Raw genomic sequence first — 21,191 nt, forward strand, 5'->3', positions numbered from 1 at the left:
AGCGACGATGGAGATATTTGGTCGATTGAAAACTGGCAGGTAAAACGCACATCCCTCTTCTGAAGTGCATATCTAGTTGGTTAGCAGCGAATGTTGTAGCGTCCTGCTGCGTTCAAGCTATTATTTTTAGGTTTCACATTTAGGACATCTTATATGGCAATGGTTGATAGAAGGCTTCTTTATTGACTGTTACAATACTGTTACAGAGGGATCCGTTGGAGAGTGGCTTGGCCTTCCGCGTGGCTGACCTTATCAAGAGGTCCAACTCGCAGCAGTTTCACGGACTCGTTGGGCGAACCTCAGGTCAATTCAACTTTCGTATCTTTTGATTTGGTCAGTTTTTTTTTGGGGGGGGGGGGGGGGGGGGGGGGGGGGTCATAGTAAAATGAGCATGTAGGCTATAATTTATAGAAATTATAGAAATTTGAATGAATTAAACACATTTCATTTCCCAATTTAGGAGTCCCTCAACCGATTAAACTGGGGCAGAAAAGTAGGTTTTTCAAATTTGAAAGCATTATTAATTGGCCTGCTTTGGGCTATAGCCTATATTATGTACTTCTCAAATAAAATAAATATTGTGTGTGTGTTTCATCAGGAAATAAAGGAGACATGTATATTGGACTCATGGGTCGAAGGTCCTCAAGTGGAGGTAGAGTCAAGCACCTTACCAGATGATAAATATGTTAGCTATCATTCTTCAGAACAATTTCAATCTAATATATTTATTCCATATTTGTTTTTTCCAGAGTCACAAGAAGAATGGAACAAGCCCCAGTATTACTAGAGATGAAGATATAACTTGATTGTTCAAAGTTACTGTAATAATCAATGTTGCTCAAATTATTAATCTAGGTCAAAGCAATCCAATACGTGCAACAAAGCTTAATTGATGTAACATAAGTAAGGAATGTGTAATAAGGGTCAATAATTATTTGACCCATGTGTTTAAACGGCGTCAGGGATTTGCTGCAACTAATTTACATTTTATGCCTTCCTTACCTGTATTATTCTGTACTCTTTGCAATACAAGCCACTTGTCATGTTCAGTCAAGTATTTTTGGGGGGGCATAATATTAGATCGATTGTTGTGCATACAAACAGGTATATTTGTCTAATTTAAGATAATTCACACATGTCCCATCACTGAGAGCATTACTGAACTTCAAGATTAATTAATATTGAAAAATTGTTTGCTTTTCTGTGCTTCATATCAAATGCTGATCATTTGTCAGTGAACCTCTACACATCTATGTGGCAAAGGCTCAATGCTGTTCACATTTCCTTAATAAAAACAATTTGTTCAATCAAGTCCACTTTTTGTAGTGTTCATTTGCTTTCAACTGTCTAGATTTACCAGATTGGTGCAGGTCATGGAGCGGAGATGAAACCACTAGACTGATCCATGCACCCGAGACAGCAACACATTGCACTGTGTAGTGGCAATTGGTTGGGGAAACAGAGGATGCTGCCCAAGAAAGTTCAGAAAGAACACCTTGCACACAGGATCAAGACATTTGAGTTTAGATTTATTGGAGAGGAAGCAAGTACAAAAGCAGGTGCACACAACTGATCTACATATTAATGCTGTACAGAGGTACTACTGTGTAGCTACAGTGGTCTACTGCTCTTTTGATAGCTTACTGAATGAATGAATGAAGGTGAACATTATGACCACACACACTGGTTTCAGGTAAACCCAGCTGTTCTGGAGTTGCTTTCTATAGATACCATGACTGGCACAGGTGGAAGCATCAAGACAACACAGACCACAGCAACATGTTGGGTGGCAAAATATGAAAGGCAGAGGTAAAGGAGAATTGTTTTGGGGAAATTAACAGTTGACCTGTTGTAGCAGTGTTTTCTCAGGTTCCAATAAAATATACAGTGAAATGAGCTGCAAGTTGACCTGCTATAATACCTACTTTGTGTGATGTTAAGCCAAGTTAGCATCGATTCATGCCAAAGATGCTGATATTATACAGACTCTTTGAAAAACAATGAACTTTGCAACTAAATCAAAATCATACCCCAAAATATAGTGGACAGTGTACAATCTAGTTTCAGAGAGTCAAAATAAGGAAGTAAACAATCTGATGGGCAGGTATATTTCAAGGCCTGTTACTTAACATTCAAAAGCAGAAGGAATGAATAAAGCCTGACTGGCCCAAAACTATTTTAACATGCATTTTACATTGGACATCCAACACTTCAACACGAGTGCTTCAATTCTGAAAATAATCATAACGCCACATTATTGGAGTATTACTTTCTTAGTTGGATCCATTGAAATACATTTTGAAATATGGACGTGAAATATACAGTATATTTGGCAGCCTTGAAGAAATACCTCCTCTCAGATTCTGAGCTTGTTTTGTTTCTCCCCTATGACAAACATATACACGGATCAAATAGCTTATTTTTTTTTAAACACACAAGAAAGAACCCAGAAACACAACTGAATAAAAACTCTAAAAAAGGATTAACACCATTTCAGAATGACAGTGAAGTTTGTCAATCCTTTACGATGTTAGTAAGAGTTAACTTTTGACATATGGTCAGTAAAGGCCATTTCTTCTGCAACTATAAAGATGTGCACTTTATATATTTATTGCCCTATTGTGGCTATAAATTCTTGAGATGAGGGCCATAGGTTGCTGTGGAACTCGGAATCTTTATATATACACACAGCAGATGGAGGTAATTTCTGGTTTCATCCAAAGTATATGCACAATCAGTCTAGCAGTCAGTAACATTTGCAGCAATTCAAAATGTTGGTGAAAAACATCCATTATTTTATCCTTATACACATAGACATAAAATGGGTTGACCACAATGCAAAACTAATGGTCTCTTTTGCTGTGTACTACATGCATTTGCTTGTTCCTCTGCAACATGTCAGAGAAAATCTCTTCTAATGACACGTTCAAATCTAGTTCTCAGTACGGCTAGGAAACCAGTCCTGCACATTTTAAAAACTTTCTTCAAATATACTTTGTCTTGCCAAACCTGTACTATAAAATCTTCTCTCTATCATTTAAATATATTGACAGCATGACTTGAACTTGACATCAAATTCGTACTTCGGCCTCAGACAGAGCCTGACTGAGAATTCCAGTTATTTTCCTCCTCCTTCTCTCCCAAAGTGTTTACTTGTGCACTCTTCCTCGTGGATTTAAAAGGAATGGATTGGGGTAAGGAACTTCCTCCAGCCAACGTTTTCACCAGTCCGATGCTTTTAAATACTTGAAAGAGTGCACACTGTGGAGAGAAGGGGAAGAAAGGGAATTGGCAATTTTTCAGGGAGCCAAATTTAAAATAGCTTAAAAAAGGACATTCGCCAAAACAGCTTAAAACAGTGGTAAAACCAAACAGAAGTTTAAACAGTTTAAAACAGTGGTAAAACCAAACAGAAGTTTAAACAGTTTAAAACAGTGGTAAAACCAAACAGAAGTTTAAAAAAATTCAAAAAAATAAAAAAGTTAAATAAAAAGTTAAATAAAGCTCAAACCAAACAGAAACACTAAAGACAATCAAGACACATGGATACATTGTTGTACCTCAACCCCTCCCAGAAAGACAGCTATATTCCCATACGTACTAACTGTCTGGCTCACTAGGTTAATACGCTTCTACTGAGAAGTTGTGTGAGGAAAGCTAGGGTCTGGATTCAAGCAACCCACCATCAGTATTCTTCTTGATATTATGATCTACTACTTAAGCCTGGTTAGGACTCTCAATAATAATGATCAATAATTCTGCACTAACACAGTGTACTGATAAAAAAAGTTGTTTGACGTAAACTATTCTGATAGTGAGCTTTGAACGCAGGTCCGTGGGTTGGAGAGTTGGCGTGGTATGGTGTAGGGGGAAGGGGTGTCCTATGTTCCTTTAGGTGGGGTCCACTTTAAGGCGGTGGGTTCAATAGTCTTGCTGCTGCCACGCTTGGTCTCCTTGGCTTTCCAGTCGTCGATTAGGTCCTGGAGGAGATAGTAGCATGTTAGCCTCAGAAGCCAAGGTTTGTCACACTCCGTTCCAAAACCTGTGGAAGTTCTCCTCAGGAAGAAAATAAAAAAGGACAGACAGTGGTATAGATGGAAACTAGACATGTTGCCACTTTTCAAACCCATTAAATATTTAGCATGTTTCAGCTTATTTTATTTATTCATACACAACTAACACAGCATAGGCAAACTGTCTGGCACGGTAGAAAGAGAAACAAAGCAAATAAAAAAAAGCAAAAAATAAATTAAAAAGCCTCTCCTGAGGGGAAACGTCACTTCTACTCAAAATACAATACCAAAGTTCTCCAGACTTCCAATAGTAAAATCATCGTGATGAGATTTGGAAGGATGGGTCCGTGAGGTTAGTAAGAATGTTAGCACTGCTAGGCTCAATGATAAGTGGATGTCCAAGACAACATCGAGACTGAACTGACGTCTAATGTAATAACCCAAACCCCAACTAATTCCACAGTTAGTTAGAGAAATGTCCTGGCCGTCATACTAAATCAGAACTTGTTCTTGGCTGATTAAAGAATAAATATATGAAGAAATGGTAGGTGACATACCTGTCTCTTCAAGACCAGGTGCTTCCCTTTCCAGTACTTGAGCATCTGGAGGGACTGCAGGGTGCTGACGATGTCCACTGGGTTGACGGCTGTCTCCTGGCTGATCTCCTTGATGGAGATCTCCTTCCCCTGGAACTGGTTGAGGTAGCGCAGCAGCACCTCCTTCCAGTAGGACCTGTAGCTGATTAGGCCCAGGTCTGAGAGGGGCCGTTCTGGAGAGCCCACCTTCTCCTCCACCTTAGACAGTAGGTAACCTGGGAGAGGGAAGACCACACACAGGGTTACACAGAGACCAGGGTTAGAGAGAAACCAGGACCAGACACGGGGTTACAGAGAGGTCAGGTAGAGTCAGAGAGACCACAAGGTAGTGGCTGTACTCACTGAAGTCAATCAGCATCTTTCCATAGCCCTGCCTCATGTACTGTGGCATGGTGAGGATACAGGAGACATTGTAGTTCAGGAATGAGTTCTTCTCCTAAAATGGGAGGGCATAGACGTTTTGAGTTTGAGAAAAGCAGTTTATAAATAAAACGTAGCATTATAACTACGACTGACTGGTTACCTTTGAGAAGTAGCCCACAAGATGGCAGCCGGTGTTGTCAGCCTCTGTCATGACGTAGAAGAGGAAGGGCTCCACGTCGTAGTATAGGGTCTTGTGGTCCAGGAAGAGCTTAGCCAGAAGGCACAGGTTTTGGCAGTAGATCTGTGGACGATAGGGTCATTTAGCAGGGCTATGGTCAGAGCAGGGTAGTCAAAACATTCACAAGGCAGGATAACATAACATTCCTGGGACCTCAGCAATCTCTCACCTTGTTCTTTTTACCGTCCACCTCAAAGACGGAGATGTTTCCCTTTCGATAGATCTCATCCCCTGGTGGGTGTTTCCAGACACACTTGGCCTGTACAGGGGGAGGGACGGCACCGATCATCATACAAAAACTTATTCAGAACTGAGATCCACTCTGAAACGTCTGAATCCATCCATAAAGAACAATCAGAAAACACCGGAGAAACTAATTGACATGCACCAACGTTCTCACCATGTGCCGGCGCAGGATGGTCAGACTCTTCATGTACTTGAGGCAGAACTCACACATGTAGAGGCGTCCCAGGCGGGCGTACTCCTCGGGGTAGGGCGAGTGGTACCAGGTGTCCAGCTCGTAGCGGCCAAACACAATGGTCTTGATCATGTTGCTGCCCTCCGCCACCTGGCCCTGCAGCTTCTCCTGCACCAGGCGGAGGACAGGGAGAGGGGACAGAAAAGAGAGGAGGAAGAGAGAGGTTTGACCAACGCAGCGAGGGAGAGGGGCAGGCAAAACGCCACGGGAGGAGAACTCATTACTCTCTGTGGAAGCGACCACGGAGAATGCGCTTTAATTTGGAAAAAAAGGTTAGAAATGTGTGTGGAAAGGATAAGAGAGAGCTCTGAATTGGAAGACTGAAAGGGGAGGCTCTTAAAGATATTGTCTAGAGTAAATCTAGCTCAAAGAGAGCGAAGAAGAACTTCTCCATAAACTACCCGGTCTTGTAACTGACAACACCAGACAGTGTGAGAAGCCAGATTACCCAGAATGCTCCCCGTCTGGCACTGCCCACCATAAACGGTGAGAGCTGGGTGTCGACTGGGCCCAGTCCAGCCAGTCACTAGTACAGGCTCAGGAAAAGAAAGAGGAAAATGGGAGGAAGGGCGATGAGTTCTCTCTCTTACAAGATCCTCCGAAGCACGTGCCTGGGCTTTTCGAAAGAGCTCCAGGTCGTAATCACTTGTGATGTTCTCCAGGAGGGGCTCTCGGTTGTTGCCGTGGGACTGCCGGTGATCCTGGGACATCAGAGAGGGAGAAGAAGCCTTTAACCTCAGAACAATCAGCACATCTCTTCAACCGGACACATTATTTACCTTCAACATATCTGTTGTCCAAACAGTTGTCAAACTGTGCTTGCGAGACACTTTTTAATATTGCAAGTATTATATTTGTTTACGTTTCGTATGGGATAAGAGTGTATTACAACGTGTAGGCTACAAGGAAGCTTTTTCTTCTGGCACTAATGGAAATGGGTAGTTTTTTCATTCCTAGAGTTTGGATTAGAGGTCAGATCATCACACTCACCATGTACTGGTCTTTCTGCTCTTTTAGCAGACCCGAGTTCCTCTTCTTCCTCATTTCCGTCACCTTCTCCTTGTACCTCATCTGTCTCTCCGTTGGGGCCTAATCCATTATGCAATGTTATGATACTGCCATGATACTGCCTTTAAATCCAAATCCTAATTTGCGCCCCATTTGATATTGCCTTTCTTGAAACATTGACTGCAAGGAGAGACAAATCCAAACCAAAAACAGTAGCGTAGTGATAAAATGAGATGGTTGACCAAAAAATGAAAGGCCCAGGATCATAGTACCTGGTGACGGGTAGCGTGTCTGTTCTCATCCTGCCGGTGGGACAACGTCCGCTCCTCCACCTGTTTGTCACGAGAGGAGGCCCTCGTCTGCGAAGAGAATTCCCATTTGGTAAGCGATCCCTACTAAAGATATGCCTACAGTATGTTGTTTTATTAAGTAGTAGGCAGACAGATTTCAGACACAGTCCAAGAATCCCACACCTCAACACTAAAGACAACTTCTAAGGTAGATTTACCTTGCATTCATCTACAGAGAGGTTGTGGAAGAGAGGGCAGCCAGATATTGAGAAGTGCCTCTCATGTTTCCCTGTCAAATGGCCTGAAAAACGAATAAAACAGAGAACGTCAAATGAAACCAATGCAGAACATAACAACTAACAGTGTGTGTTTTGAATGTGTAGCGCTCTGAGGTCCACATTGCACAAAAAGTCAACTATGTAAATAAATGTCCTGTCCTCATTGACGGTGGAGCTGACAGTTAAGAATGAGATAATTTACCCAGGGAGTTACAGCCTGGTGTGGGGCACTTCATGTTGAAGTTGTAGCTCTCGTGGAAGCGGCGGCGCTTGGGCCTGTGGGAGAGGTCGCTGCCAGAGTCTTTGAGTGACAGCTCCTTGGCCAGGCTCTCGTCATGAGAGGCGTTAGGGCTGGACACGTCAATATCCGACTCCGATGAGAGGGCGTTCCCTGTTGGGGTGCGGGGCGGAGACTCGTCCTGGTCTGCTGCTCGCTTCAGGTCTGGAAAAGTCAACGAGGAGAAGAACACATGTAAAGGAATTGTTATACTCACAAGCACGACAGACACCTCACATTGTTTTATTTTACCTTTATTCAACTAGGAAAGTCAGTTAAGAACTAATTCTTATTCACAATTACGGCCTACCCCGGCCAAACCCAGACGACGCTGGGCCAATTGTGCGCCGCCCTATGGGACTCCCAATCACGGCCAGTTGAGATACAGCCTGGAATCGAACCAGGGTCTGTAGTGACACCTCTAGCACTGAGATGCAGTGCCTTAGACCGCTGTGCCACTCGGGAGCCCACATGATGGGGCTTAGTTCATATTTCAAGTGCCTGGCTTGTATCTAGAATTATGAACGAGGACATTCCAACTATCTTACAGTACCATGTCTATACGGTTTCAGGACACAAGGTTCCATTTTGTTGTGATACTGTTATACACACACACACACACACACACACACACACACACACACACACACACACACACACACACACACACACACACACACACAATGCTATATATTTTTTGTCAATGTTGGTGATGCATTTGTTTTTCACAATTCTTGCACGCCCCCTTCCGGTTTTCCCAAGGCATGTTTTTCCAAAGACAAAAAGTGAGGGGTATGAAACAGGACAGGAGGGGATGATGACTCATCGTGACATCAAACACCCAATACATGATCGAGTACAACGACCCCACCACACCAGCAACAGAACCCAAAGGAATGAATAGGGATGGTAGCTACAAGCATAGGCTGCAATTTTCAGCAGAACTGTCTGAGTAACCAGCAGAGACATAACAAATGAGTGGAATAACATGTGGAGGACAACACAAGCTCAAATCATCTCTGTTTGAGGACACAAGTCCAAAACAAACTTAAAGAGTAGAAAAGCACTGGTTGAGCATCACTGCCTCTTCGAAAACTTAAAATGATACAATGACAACATAACATCAATAACGCAGTGGGTGGCCAGCTCTCGCATGTGGACAATGGAGCGGGGGGGAACTGTGAGAGAAAGTGACCATGCTGCCTCGTCCTCCTACCCTCCACATGCTGCTCCGTGTCCGACCCCGAAGAGCGACTCTGGCGCAGAGGGTATTTCTTGGGGGTGACCGGCGGCCCTTGCTGCAGACTACGGCTACGGGTCACTCGCCGGGCAGAGAAGGTCACCACCTCTGCTGGGCTGATCTGGGCAGGGCTGGAATCTAAAAAGACATTTTTTTAACAAACGTCTTCAGGGGTCTCTGGCCCTAAGCAGTAATATAGAAGGCTAGGAGCTACAACTCTTGTCTCGTCAATGGACAAATCCCTTTCAAGCAGAGACACTTACACTCCCTTAACAAAAGGATTCGTTTCCACAACAAAACTGACCAGTAGAGTACAGGCAACAAACAAAACATAGGCCCAAGCAGTAGGCTACTTGTTGTGTATAACAACTTAATAACAACATCAGTTCAGTTGTCACATTGAGGACCAAGGGACATGCCAAGCTTTTCAAAAACCACATAGAATGCATCCAGTTTTTTTTCAATAACAAAAGGGAGTGGAAACTATATCATCCTCTACTCAAACCATGACAGCCAGACCGAATAGGGATCAGGGGGTATGACTGCTGTCTAAACCCATTCACAGTTTATGAGCTTGAATGCTGATATTCAATGGCTATTGTACAGCAAGCGATAACAACCCATGAGCACATCTATGGGTATATCTACAGACAAAAGAGAACCCCAGCATTACAGTCAGTATCTTCATTTTGAATCTTCTGACTTAGATTATTGTCACAACATTTGGTTCAATGACCTAGACTGACAACTCAATTGGCTGGAATCCAAGGGATTCACATAGGATTCATAGTTATTCAGCAGATTCTTGATGCAGAAACATAACAATATAAATATCTTGGCCATCTCATGACAGTTCCATATCAAAACTGCACTGTTGGTTAAGGGCTTGTAAGCAAGCCACTGATAGGTCTACTACACCTGTTGTATTCGGCGCATGTGACAAATACAATTTGCTTTGAAAAAGGCATATTTACCTTGTGAACTTTGGCTGAGTCGCAGCGATGCCCGGGTGAGGCGCGTGTTCCTCCGTGTTCTCCCATAGGTCTCGATTCTGTCTGTGTGCTCATGGTCAGCAGAGAAGTCTGAATCTTCAGTGCCGTCGGAGCTGCTTCCAGCATTCCTCTTTCATAGAACAAAAGGGAAGATCGATCGTCAGTTATGCACATCAGTAACATAAACATGACGATTCTTTGGTTTGGTTCCTATTAGCTTGTATGAACACAATGCTATCGTCGAATCCATTTATTATTATCATGAAGCAACACTTGTGTGCCCCAAATCTTCCTATTACTTTCGTTGTCGTCTTCCAACGACATGTGGGAGGAAACAGCGCAATAGCGGCTCTAACTGCGACGTGAATAGGCTATATTCAGTAGACCACAGTGCATTCAGAAAGTATTCAGACCCCTAGAAACTTTTTCCACATTTTGTTACGTTACAGCCTTATTCTAAAATGTTTTAAATCGTTTTTTCCCCCTCCTCAATCTACACACAATACCCCATAATGACAAGGCAACCTTTTTTATTTTAGCAAATGTATAAAAATATATATCACATTTACATACGTATTCAGACTGTTTACTCAGTACTTTGTTGAAGCACCTTTGGCAGCGATTACAGCCTCGGGTCTTCTTGGGTATGACGCTTGGCACACCTGTATTTGGGGAGTTTCTCCCATTCTTCTCTGCAGATCCTCTCAAGCTCTGTCAGGTTGGATGGGCGTCGCTGCACAGCTATTTTCAGGTCTGTCCAGAGATGTTTGATCGGGTTCAGGTCTGGACTCTGGCTGGGCCACTCAAGGACATTCAGAGACTTGTCCCGAAGCCACTCCTGCGTTGTCTGTGTGCTTAGGGTCGTTGTCCTGTTGGTAGGTGAACCTTCACCCCAGTCTGAGGTCCTGAGGGCTCTGGAGCAGGTTTTCATCAAGGATCTCTCTGTACTTTGCTGTTCATCTTTGCCTCGATCCTGACTAGTCTGCCAGTCCTTCCCGCTGAAAACAACCCCACAACATGATGCTGCCTCCACCATGCTTCACCATAGGGATGATGCCAAGTTTACTCCAGACTTAGTTTCATCAGACCAGAGAATCTTGTTTCTCATGGTCTGAGAGTCCTTTAGGTGCCTTTTGGCAAACTCAAATAGGGCTGTCATGTGCCTTTTACTAAAGAGTGGCTTCCGTCTGGCCACTCTACCACAAAGGCCTGATTGGTGGAGTGCTGCAGAGATGGTTGTCCTTCTGGAAGGTTCTCCCATCTCCACAGAGGAACTCTGGAGCTCTGTCAGAGTGACCATTGGGTTCTTTTCCTATTCTTTTTACTTGGTCACCTCACTGACCAAGGCGCCGATTGCTCAGTTTGGCTGGGCGGCCAGCTCTAGGAAGAGTATTGGTAGTTCCAAACTTCTTCCATTTAAGAATGATGGAGGCCACTGTGTTCTTGGGGACCTTCAATGCTGCAGACATTTTTTGGTACCCTTCCCCAGATCTGTGCCTCAACACAATCCTGTCTCGGAGCTCTACGGATAATTCCTTCGACCTCATGGCTTGCTTTTTACTCTGTTATGCATTGTCGACTGTGGGACCTTGCATAGACAGGTGTGTGACATTCATGTCCAATCAATTGAATTTACCACAGGTGAACTCCAATCAATTTGTAGAAACATCTCAAGGATGATCAATGGAAACAGGATACACCTGAGCTTAATTTCAGGTCAAAGGGTCTGAATACTTATGTAAATAAGGTTTTACATTTATTTATTTTTTAATACATTTTCAAGAATTTATAAAAACTTGCTTTTGCTTTGTCATTATGGGGTATTGTGTGTAGATTGATGAAAAAAATTATATTTGATATATTTTAGAATAAGGCTGTAACGTAACAGAAGGTGGAAAAAGGGAAGGGGTCTGAATACTTTCCGAATGCACTGTATATCCCCCAATATAGCTCCAGTCTCCCCTAATCTGCATCGGATGCGCTCATACATTTTCTGCAGAGATCTCAAGTTATGATGCTGCATGCATTCCGTCAAATGCTCGCAGTCAAACAACAAATAATAATTACAGACCTATATCCATCCTGCTCTGCCTTATTAAAGTCTTTGAAAGCCAAGTTAATAAACAGATCATTGACCATTTCGAATCCCACTGTACCTTCTCCGCTGTGCAATCCGGTTTCCGAGCCGGTCACGGGTGCACCTCAGCCACGCTCAAGGTATTAAACGATATCATAACCGCCATCGATAAAAGACAGTACTGTGCAGCTGTCCTCATCGACCTGGCCAATGCCTTCAACTCTGTCAATCACCGTATTCTTATCGGCAGACTCAACAGCTTTGGTTTCTCAAATGACTGCCTCGCCTAGTTCACCAACTACTTCTCAGAGTTCAGTGTGTCAAATCGGAGGGCCTGTTGTCTAGACCTCTGGCAGTCTCTATGGGGGTACCACAAGGTTCAATTCTCGTGCCGACTCTTTTCTCTGTATATATCAATGATGTCGCTCTTGCTGCAGGTGACTCTCTGATCCACCTCTATGCAGACGATACCATTCTGTATACATATGGCCCTTCTTTGGGCACTGTCTTAACAAACCTCCAAACAAGCTTCAATGCCATACAACACTCCTTCCGTGGCCTCCAACTGCTCTTAAACGCTAGTAAAACTAAATGCATGCTTTTCAACCGATCACTGCCCGCAGACTGTAAACTCTTCTTCCAGACTCCAATTAAACATCTACAATCCAAAATTAAATCTAGAATCGGCTTCCTATTTCGCAACAAAGCCTCCTTCACTCACGCCGCCAAACATACCCTCGTAAAACTGACTATAAAACTGACTAAGCACAACCCAACCAGCCGTACTGCTTCTTAACACAGTGCGCCTCCAACCCGGAAGCCAGCCGCACCAATGTGTCGGAGGAAACACCGTGTACCTGGCCCCCTTTGGCTGGCGCGCACTGCGCCCGGCCCGCCACAGGAGTCGCTGGAGCGCGATGAGACAAGGATATCCCTACCGGCCAAACCCTCCCTACCCCGGACGACGCTATGCCAATTGTGCGTCGCCCCACGGACCTCCCAGTCGCGGCCGGCTGCGACAGAGCCTGGGCGCGAACCCAGAGACTCTGGTGGCGCAGTTAGCACTGCGATGCAGTGTCCTAGACCACTGCGCCACCCGGGAGGCCCCGCCAACACCCCCCTTGGCCGCCTTTCCTTCCAGTTCTCTGCTGCCAATGACTGGAACGAATTGCAAAAAAATAATAATAATAATAAAAATAAAAAACAATCGCTGAAGTTGGAGACTAATATCTCCCTCACTAACTTTAAACATCAGCATCTGAACAGCTAACTGATCGCTGCAGCTGTACACAGCCCATCTGTAAATAGCCCATCCAATCTACCTACCTCATCCCCATATTGTTTTTATTTACTTTTTTGCACACCAGTACTTCCACTTGCACATCATCATCTGTACATCTATCACTCCAGTGTTAATTTGCTAAATTGTAATTACTACGCCACTATGGCCTATTTCTTGCCTTACCACCTTGCCTTACGCCATTTCCACACACTGTATATAGACTTTTTTTCTATTGTGTTATTGACTGTACGTTTGTTTAGACAAAGGGTAACTCTGTGTTGTTGTTTGTGTCACACTGCTTTGATTCATCTTGGCCAGGTCGCAGTTGTAAATGAGAACTTGTTCTCAACTGGCCAACCTGGTTAAATAAAAGTGAAATAAATAAAATAAAAAATAAAAATGTGACAGGTTATTTTCCTGTGTTTAGTCCAGACTGCATTCTCACCTGCAGTGAACCGCACCACGGTATGAATAGAATCGGACCGAGTACACCCTTTTTTAGCAAATCACGGTGCGTTGTTTAGTGTGCTTTCGAGTGCAGATAGTAACCACACCAGTCCAAACGAGCCCAACTAAGGGGGTAAACGCACCAGAGGTCGGAAAAAAAGCACCAAACCAATTGTGTGAAAGCCCCCTACAACTGCAAAAACATGTAGCAAAGAAATGTACTTTATGTCCTGAATAGAAAGCGTTATATTTGGGGCAAATCCCAACACATCACTGAGTACCACTCTTCATATTTTCAAGAATGGTGGTGGCTGCATTATGTTACGGGTATATTTGTCATCAGCAAGGAACAGGGAGTTTTTTAGGATAAAAGAAATGGAATAGAGCTAAGCACAGGCACAATCCTAGAGGAAAACCTAGACACTGGGAGACAAATTCACTTTTCAGCAGGACAATAACCTAAAACACAAGGCAAAATATACACAAGAGTTGCTTATCAAGACGACATTGAATGTTCCTGAATGGCCTAGTTACAGTTTTGACTTAAATCGGCTTGAAAGTCTATGGCAAGACTTGAAAATGGAATGCTCAACAACTAACTTGACAGAGCTTGAAGAATTTAAAAAAGAATAATGTGCAAATATTGCACAATCCAGGTGTGCAAAGTTTTTTTAATCTTACCCAGAAAGACACAGCTGTAATTGCTGAAAAATGTGATTCTAACATGCATTCTCACGGGTGTTAATACTCCTGATTTCATTTTCAATAAATTTGCTAACATTTCTAAACTACATGTTTTCACTTTGTCATTATAAATATTGGGTATTGTGTGTAGACGGGTGAGAAAAAACATATTTAATCCATTTTGAATTCAGGCTGTCACACAACAAGTGGAATAAATCAAGTTTATGTGAATACTTTCTGAAGGCATTGTGTGTTTTGAAGCAAACTGGACTGGAATACTAGCTAGTACTCTACACAGAAAAAAATCCTAATCCAACAGCACAAGCACATAAAATACAAGAATCACCGAAAATAATGTTTACAAGTGTCAATGGTTTACATCTTGATTAATGTGGAGGGGCATGTGTACAAGCAACACTTCCGTAGTACTTTTCCCACAATGCACCATGTCAAAACATTTTACCAACGGCCAGAACTGAAATCCACTCGAGAAATGTTCCAAAACAAACATGAACATGCAACGGACCATGCATATGTATATTAACAACATGACCATACTGTTACGTTGACAACTAGCGTAGAGAAAATACATTCGAGATGAAAATGGTTCAACAATCTTGAGGGCACTATTTGTCTTTAACCAATTACAAGTGAGGAAAGGCGGGACAGGAGAAAATTAAACCAATTGACACTATGTTATTCCTGAATCAATCCAATGAAAATGTTGTTTTGAGGAAGACAAGAATTTCCCTCACCACCAGCAGGATTCAACTAGCTACAGCCAGAGAGGTTTGAACCTAGATAACACCTTTTCCGTACACCCTGCGGGCCTGTTCCACCAAGCTTTTGGTTATATCACTGCTAGCTGGTGGTTCATCTGTTAGCTAGATAACTATGTCAGCTAGCTAAAGCGATTGCGAAATGATGTTCAAATGCGCCCCATGAACACACTCATGGATAGCCAGTTAGCATTAACTAGACCAGTATCGCATCAGCTTGCCATGGCATTTGTGCTATTCTAAATGGTACACAAAATTGATTGTGCCATGTTTTAACGCAAACCAGGGATCAATTAGCTCCTATCTGTCACATTATAGTGACATTTCGACATGATAGCAAGTTAGCTAAACAAATTGGCATTAGATATAGCTAGCATGAGTCAGTCACCTGTATTTTACTACTACGTATCTAAATAAATCAAGTTCTTACCTTTCTCCGAGGCATATTTCACTTTAACGGTGTCTGTTTTAAGACGTTAGCTATCCCTTAGCAGTAAAAATAAACACAGCGTTTTAAAATGAAAATGCTCACTAATGAAACTGGTTGACTGGAGATGCCGTTCAACGTTTGTCTCACACTTCCGTGGTGTGTTCAAGCAGGTCGACACGTTTCGGAATGTTTTGAAACGGTTCTACTGTTATTCAATTGGCCACTAGATGGCAGTGTTGTAACGTGTACATGATGGTCCCTTGTGTAAATGCCCCTTGCTATTCGGAATCCTTGGGAAGTCCCTACCCACGACAAATTGAAATGTAAGGTTAGGGTTTAGAGGTAGGGACATCCCAAGGACCCCAGATATTGTACACTGACTCATACAGTTTACATAAAAATAGACTGTGTATTTTTTTTCTGAGGTAAAATACAGTACAGTACACAAGGTGCATAGTGAGAAGTTTGATGAGGATGTACATAGACCATTCATTCATCATAGAGTGCTGGGGAAGTCTTGTGTAACTGATCTCCCCTCCCCACACACTCTGTCTTTACTACTAAGTCTCACTCACACCGAGTTCTATAGAGTTCAATACTGAACAAAAATATAAATGCAGCATGCAACAATTTCAAAGATTTTACTGTTACAGTTCATATAAGGGAATCAGTCAATTTAAATGAATTCATTAGATCCTAATTTATGGCTTTCACATGACTGGGAATACAGATATGCATCTGTTGGTCACTGATACCTTTCAAAAAAAAGTAGGGGCGTGTATCAGAAAACCAGTCAGTATCTGGTGTGACCACCATTTGCCTCATGCAGTGCGACATCTCCTTCGCATAGAGTTGATCAGGCTATTGATTGTGGCAACTTCTTTAATGGCTGTGCGAAGTTCCTGGATGTTGGCGGAAACTGGAATAGGCTGTCTTACACGTCAATCCAGAGCATCCCAAACATGCTCAATGGGTGACATGTCTGGTGAGTATGCAGGCCATGGAAGAACTGGGAAATTATCAGCTTCTAGGAATTGTGTACAGATCCTTGCGACATGGGGACGTGCATTATTATGCTGAAACATGAGGTGATGGCGGCGGATGAATGGCACGACAATGGGCCTCAGGATCTCGTCACGTTATCTCTGTGCATTCAAATTGCCATTGATAAAAATGCAATTGTTTTCATTGTCCGTAGCCTATGACTGCCCATACCATAACCCTACCACCACCACTCTGTTCACAAAATTGCCAACAGCAAACCACTCGCCCACACGATGCCATCTGCCCGGTACAGTTGAAACTGGGATTCATCCGTGAAGAGCACACTTCTCCAGCTTGCCAGTGGCCATCAAAGATGAGCATTTGCCACTGAAGTCGGTCACGTGGCGGACTGCAGTACACGTCTGCGGTCGTGAGGCCGGTTGGACATACTACCAAATTCTCTAAAACAACGTTGGAGGCAGTTTATGATAGAGAAATGAACATTCAATTCTCTGGCAACAGCTCTGGTGGACATTCCTGCAGTCATTAAATTGCACGCTCCCCCTGTGTAATGATCATGCTGTTTAATCAGCTTCTTGATATGCCACAGTTGTCAGGTGAATGGATTATCTTGGCAAAGGAGAAATGCTCACTACAAGGGATGTAAACCAATTTGTACGTAACATTTGAGCGAAATCTGCTTTTTGTCCGTATGGAACATTTCTGGGATCTTTGGTTTCAGCTCATGAAACATGGGACCAAGACTTTGTTGCATTTATATTTTTGTTAAGTATATATGTAATTCTATGCTCACCCTCCTTCTCTCCCTATAACAATATTTCATGAAGACAAGAAACCGATTGGGGTGCTTCTTGATTTTACAATCTAAAGACTGAATCCTCCACAGGCTTTTCTGGCTGAGAGCGATAACAAATAAATGAACTGTGTTCTATCTACAGTAAGTAATTATTAGTTATGCTATTTGATAGTCAAATAAAATGTGGCATTGGGTATTACAAATCACAGGGCATTTACAGGAAAAAGGGCTGTTTCATAGAACATGAATAATCTGGATTGTACACAATAAAAAAATACATATATTTCATTTTAAAATAATTGTCTCTCATATCATATAAAAAGAAAACCAAGTAGTGAGCTAATAACGGCTTTATATTGCTGTCTAATTTCTCAGGGCAGGCCCTGTCCATGACCACTGCACTGTGTGAGGTTACCAGAACTTTTCCATTGAAAAACGACAGCTGATCCCTCTATGGACATTTTATCCGCCCCAACGGACAATTACCCTGCCCACACCCAATGAACATTTATATTTATCATTGTCACGTTGTATACATGTATACATAATAATAATGATTATTATTTGTATTTTTTTATTGTTTCATTCACACCTGCACTGCTGGAGCTCGGAGCTTAAGAATTTCACTGTCACTGCAACTACATCTGTGCATGTGACAAAAAAAGAAAAAAAAATCTAATATAAAACATCCACCTCATGCAGCAACAAGTGTCTACTGACCGACCTTCAAGCCCTTTCAACTGGGGTGAACATTCCTGCTTCTCCTATGACAGTCCGCCTCTGTCTGTCCCTTAAGGGTATTTCTCACAGAATTACAATAAGTTTGAATTAGTTCAAAACTGGTGTTTCTTTCCGTTCCGTCCCGCTGCCCCGGCCACGCAGTAGGGCACTATGCCCACAGTGGCCAGGGGCACAGTGGCACTCTTACAGAAGGACAGCAGGTAGAACAGAGCCCTGGTGTGGGCTGGTGGCCTGAATGAGTCCAGTAGGTGGAGCAGCAGCAGTGTAACGCCCACGCATGCCAGCCTGTAGGTGGCGCCACCGCCTACTCTCCGGGCCTCGGCGTAGAGGGGCGAGTGCAAGCCCAAGCCCAGGCCTAACAGAGTGCCGGTGTTGCGCAGGAGACTGGCGAAGGGTGTAGTGTCTATGTGGACCCATTGGGGCCGCTGGCACCAGCGCTGGGCCTTGTCCAGGGTCCAAAGCAGGTCCACCCCCAGGCCCCTGAGGCCCAGGTAAAGGCCCACAGCGAAGGAGAGCAGGGAGAGGGTGGTGTAGATGTAGCGCCTCAGGCTAGCCCTGTAGATCCATTGGACCCGGTCAAAGGTCTCCGCCACCAGGATGCCTAGGAAAACGGACAGGCTTGTCAAATAGAAGTTCTTTCACAGCTTTCACTTGCATGTTCTCAATTGGGAAAACACCTAACAAAGGCGCCAGGGACCTACTACCATACCTCGTTCAAAGACACCTAAATCTTTTGTCTTGCCCATTCACCCTCTGAACAGGGTAGGGTGTAGGGTTTGATTTAGAATTTGGTATAAGAGTTGGGGCTCTCCACTGACCTGTGACGACCCCAGCGACAACCTGGTGAGGGAAGTGGGCAGCGATGAAAACCCTGGAGAGGCAAACACACACCTGCACATACCAGAAGACAGCCCACAGGGTCCCGCGGACACACCTGATGCGCGCACGCACACACACACGCAGGGAAGGACACACAGTCACCTACTTAGCAGAGTTGGATCATTCAATCTCGATAATTGTGTCTAGAGGATAAACTCTGAGAAACAACATAAACAACAGAATTTGTCCTCTTACCAGTTCTTGATGTGACACCCATGTCCCTTGAGGAGGATGGTGAGGAGTGATGAGATCATAGCGTAGTAAACCCCTGCAGCACTCATGGCATGACCCGACGGACTTCCTGCGAGAGGAGAACTGCTGTCAAGTACAGTTTTGCTTGAAAAAAAATTTGTGAAATGAATGGAATCCAACTGAATCGAACTGCACTCTATACTTCTCTGTAAACTGGTCATCTCTGTATACCTGTCGCAAGACCCACTGGTTGATGCTTATTTATAAAACCCTCTTAGGCCTCACTCCCCCCTATCTGAGATATCTACTGCAGCCCTCATCCTCCACATACAACATCCGTTCTGCCAGTCACATTCTGTTAAAGGTCCCCAAAGCACACACGTCCCTGGGTCACTCGTCTTTTCAGTTCGCTGCAGCTAGCGACTGGAACGAGCTGCAACAAACACTCAAACTGGACAGTTTTATCTCAATCTCTTCATTCAAAGACTCAATCATGGACACTTACTGACAGTTGTGGCTGCTTTGTGTGATGTATTGTTGTCTCTAGCTTCTTGCCCTTTGTGCTGTTCTCTGTGCCCAATGTTTGTACCCTGTTTTGTGCTGCTACTGTACCATGTTGTGCTGCTGCCATGTTGTGTTGCTACAATTCTGTGTTGTCATGTGTTGCTTCCATGCTATGTTGTTGTCTTAGGTCTCTCTTATGTAGTGTTGTGTTGTCTCTCTTGCCGTGATGTGTGTTTTGTCCTATATTTTTTATTTTATTTATTTGTAATCCCAGCCCCCGTCCCCACAGGAGGCCTTTTGCCTTTTGGTAGGCCATCATTGTAAACAAGAATTTGTTCTTAACTGACTTGCCTAGTTAAATAAAGATTTAAAAAAGAAAAAAGAAAAGAAAAGAATTGAGTTTAATTCATTTGAGTTGAATATACTGCATGGATTCTCCAGAAGGGAAAGTGGTTTTGCCACCAGCAGCAGACAAACAGGAACTCACCTGGACTAGTCTCACAGGTCATAGGGAACTGCTCAATTTGTGGCGCTGATGAGTTGCCATAGTAAGGAGTCTCTTGAACCCACCAATAGGGACGCTCGCCAAACAGGATCCTGTGTAGACATGAGAGAGTAATACATCATGTATCACATATTGAATCCTCCTCTGTCTGGCAACATACGCACTGGAGGGATCATCTGTTGGATCGTTCTCATAGCATAGTTAAAACATTCGGAACCTGCACTATTTTCATCCTGGAAATATACATATTGTATTGTTATTCTTTATCTTAGCATCTGAGCACTGTGATTAGTATTAGTATTAGCAGTCACCTACCATTTGAAGATAAGGTTGAGCCAGTCTCCCACCACAGCCACCCAGACCAGCTTGACCCCCACTGATTCCCGCAGGTGGAAACACACAGGAAAGAAGACAAAGAAGGTGTTCCGCAGGTCAGCTGCCATAGAAACAAACAGAAACCAGCTCTGCGTGTCCCTGTAGTGAGTCTGGAGGTATCGTGTGGTGCCAACCCCATAGGCGTGGACGGTGTCCATGGCTGCTCTCTAGTTCACTGTATCTGACAGTCACACTAACGTTACGACAACTAGTCTATAGCTGCTGCTGTGTCTGATACCCTATGTCAGAAGAGCAGAGGTGTCTGCTGAGATGCCCGCTGGCTGTACCATAGTTCTGTGTGTATTGTCCGATAAAGTCAAGAGGTGTGAGGTCTCTGTGCAGCCCTTGTAGTGTGTGCTGCTTGTCTGTCCAGTGCCCGCCTGTCACCGCTGCCATCCCTTTTATACCCTGTGTGAACACCTGGTCACTCCACCACGCCTGATCTTTGAACTGGAGAGAGTGAGGAGGGAAAAGAACTGGACAAACATTACATCATGACTGACTGCACTGCAGGCAGCTGGTCAGTGCATCACCATGGGGACTACCTGTGGTGTGGTATTGCTGGAAACACCCCCCCCCCCCCCCCCCCACATGCACGCACGTACCCACATGCACGCACGTGGTGGGATGAGCTATAGGAGGACGGGTTCATTGTAATGGCTGGAACGGAATCAATGGTACGGTATCAAACATCAAACATATGGAAACCACATGCTTGACTC

At 43.7% G+C, this 21,191-nt stretch overlaps 2 protein-coding genes across 5 annotated transcripts; both read right to left on the bottom strand.

Moving 5' to 3' along the window:
* Positions 1-1,508: 1,508 nt before the first annotated feature.
* LOC129833150 (histone acetyltransferase KAT7) lies at positions 1,509-15,655 on the bottom strand. Of its 4 annotated transcripts, none has more exons than XM_055897484.1 (14): positions 15,473-15,655; positions 9,756-9,903; positions 8,758-8,919; positions 7,467-7,706; positions 7,205-7,287; positions 6,969-7,055; positions 6,679-6,777; positions 6,300-6,389; positions 5,611-5,796; positions 5,380-5,469; positions 5,133-5,273; positions 4,952-5,045; positions 4,571-4,824; positions 1,509-3,980 (listed from the first exon to the last, which is right to left on the bottom strand). In XM_055897484.1, exons 1-14 carry the CDS (start codon positions 15,485-15,487, stop codon positions 3,882-3,884), a joined length of 1,788 nt encoding a protein of 595 aa, XP_055753459.1. In that variant the 5' UTR covers positions 15,488-15,655; the 3' UTR covers positions 1,509-3,881. The 4 variants fall into 4 exon arrangements, with proteins under 4 accessions (XP_055753459.1, XP_055753458.1, XP_055753460.1 ...); XM_055897483.1 differs by having other exon boundaries at positions 6,279-6,389; XM_055897485.1 differs by lacking the exon at positions 8,758-8,919 and having other exon boundaries at positions 6,279-6,389.
* Positions 15,656-17,871: 2,216 nt separating this feature from the next.
* LOC129833158 (glucose-6-phosphatase catalytic subunit 1-like) lies at positions 17,872-20,822 on the bottom strand. The gene is made up of 5 exons (XM_055897510.1): positions 20,410-20,822; positions 20,077-20,186; positions 19,089-19,194; positions 18,833-18,948; positions 17,872-18,615 (listed from the first exon to the last, which is right to left on the bottom strand). Exons 1-5 carry the CDS (start codon positions 20,625-20,627, stop codon positions 18,107-18,109), a joined length of 1,059 nt encoding a protein of 352 aa, XP_055753485.1. The 5' UTR covers positions 20,628-20,822; the 3' UTR covers positions 17,872-18,106.
* Between the last annotated feature and the right edge of the window lie 369 nt (positions 20,823-21,191).

Source organism: Salvelinus fontinalis, chromosome 34, assembly GCF_029448725.1.
Source record: "Salvelinus fontinalis isolate EN_2023a chromosome 34, ASM2944872v1, whole genome shotgun sequence".
In the NCBI taxonomy this organism is placed as follows: domain Eukaryota; kingdom Metazoa; phylum Chordata; class Actinopteri; order Salmoniformes; family Salmonidae; genus Salvelinus; species Salvelinus fontinalis.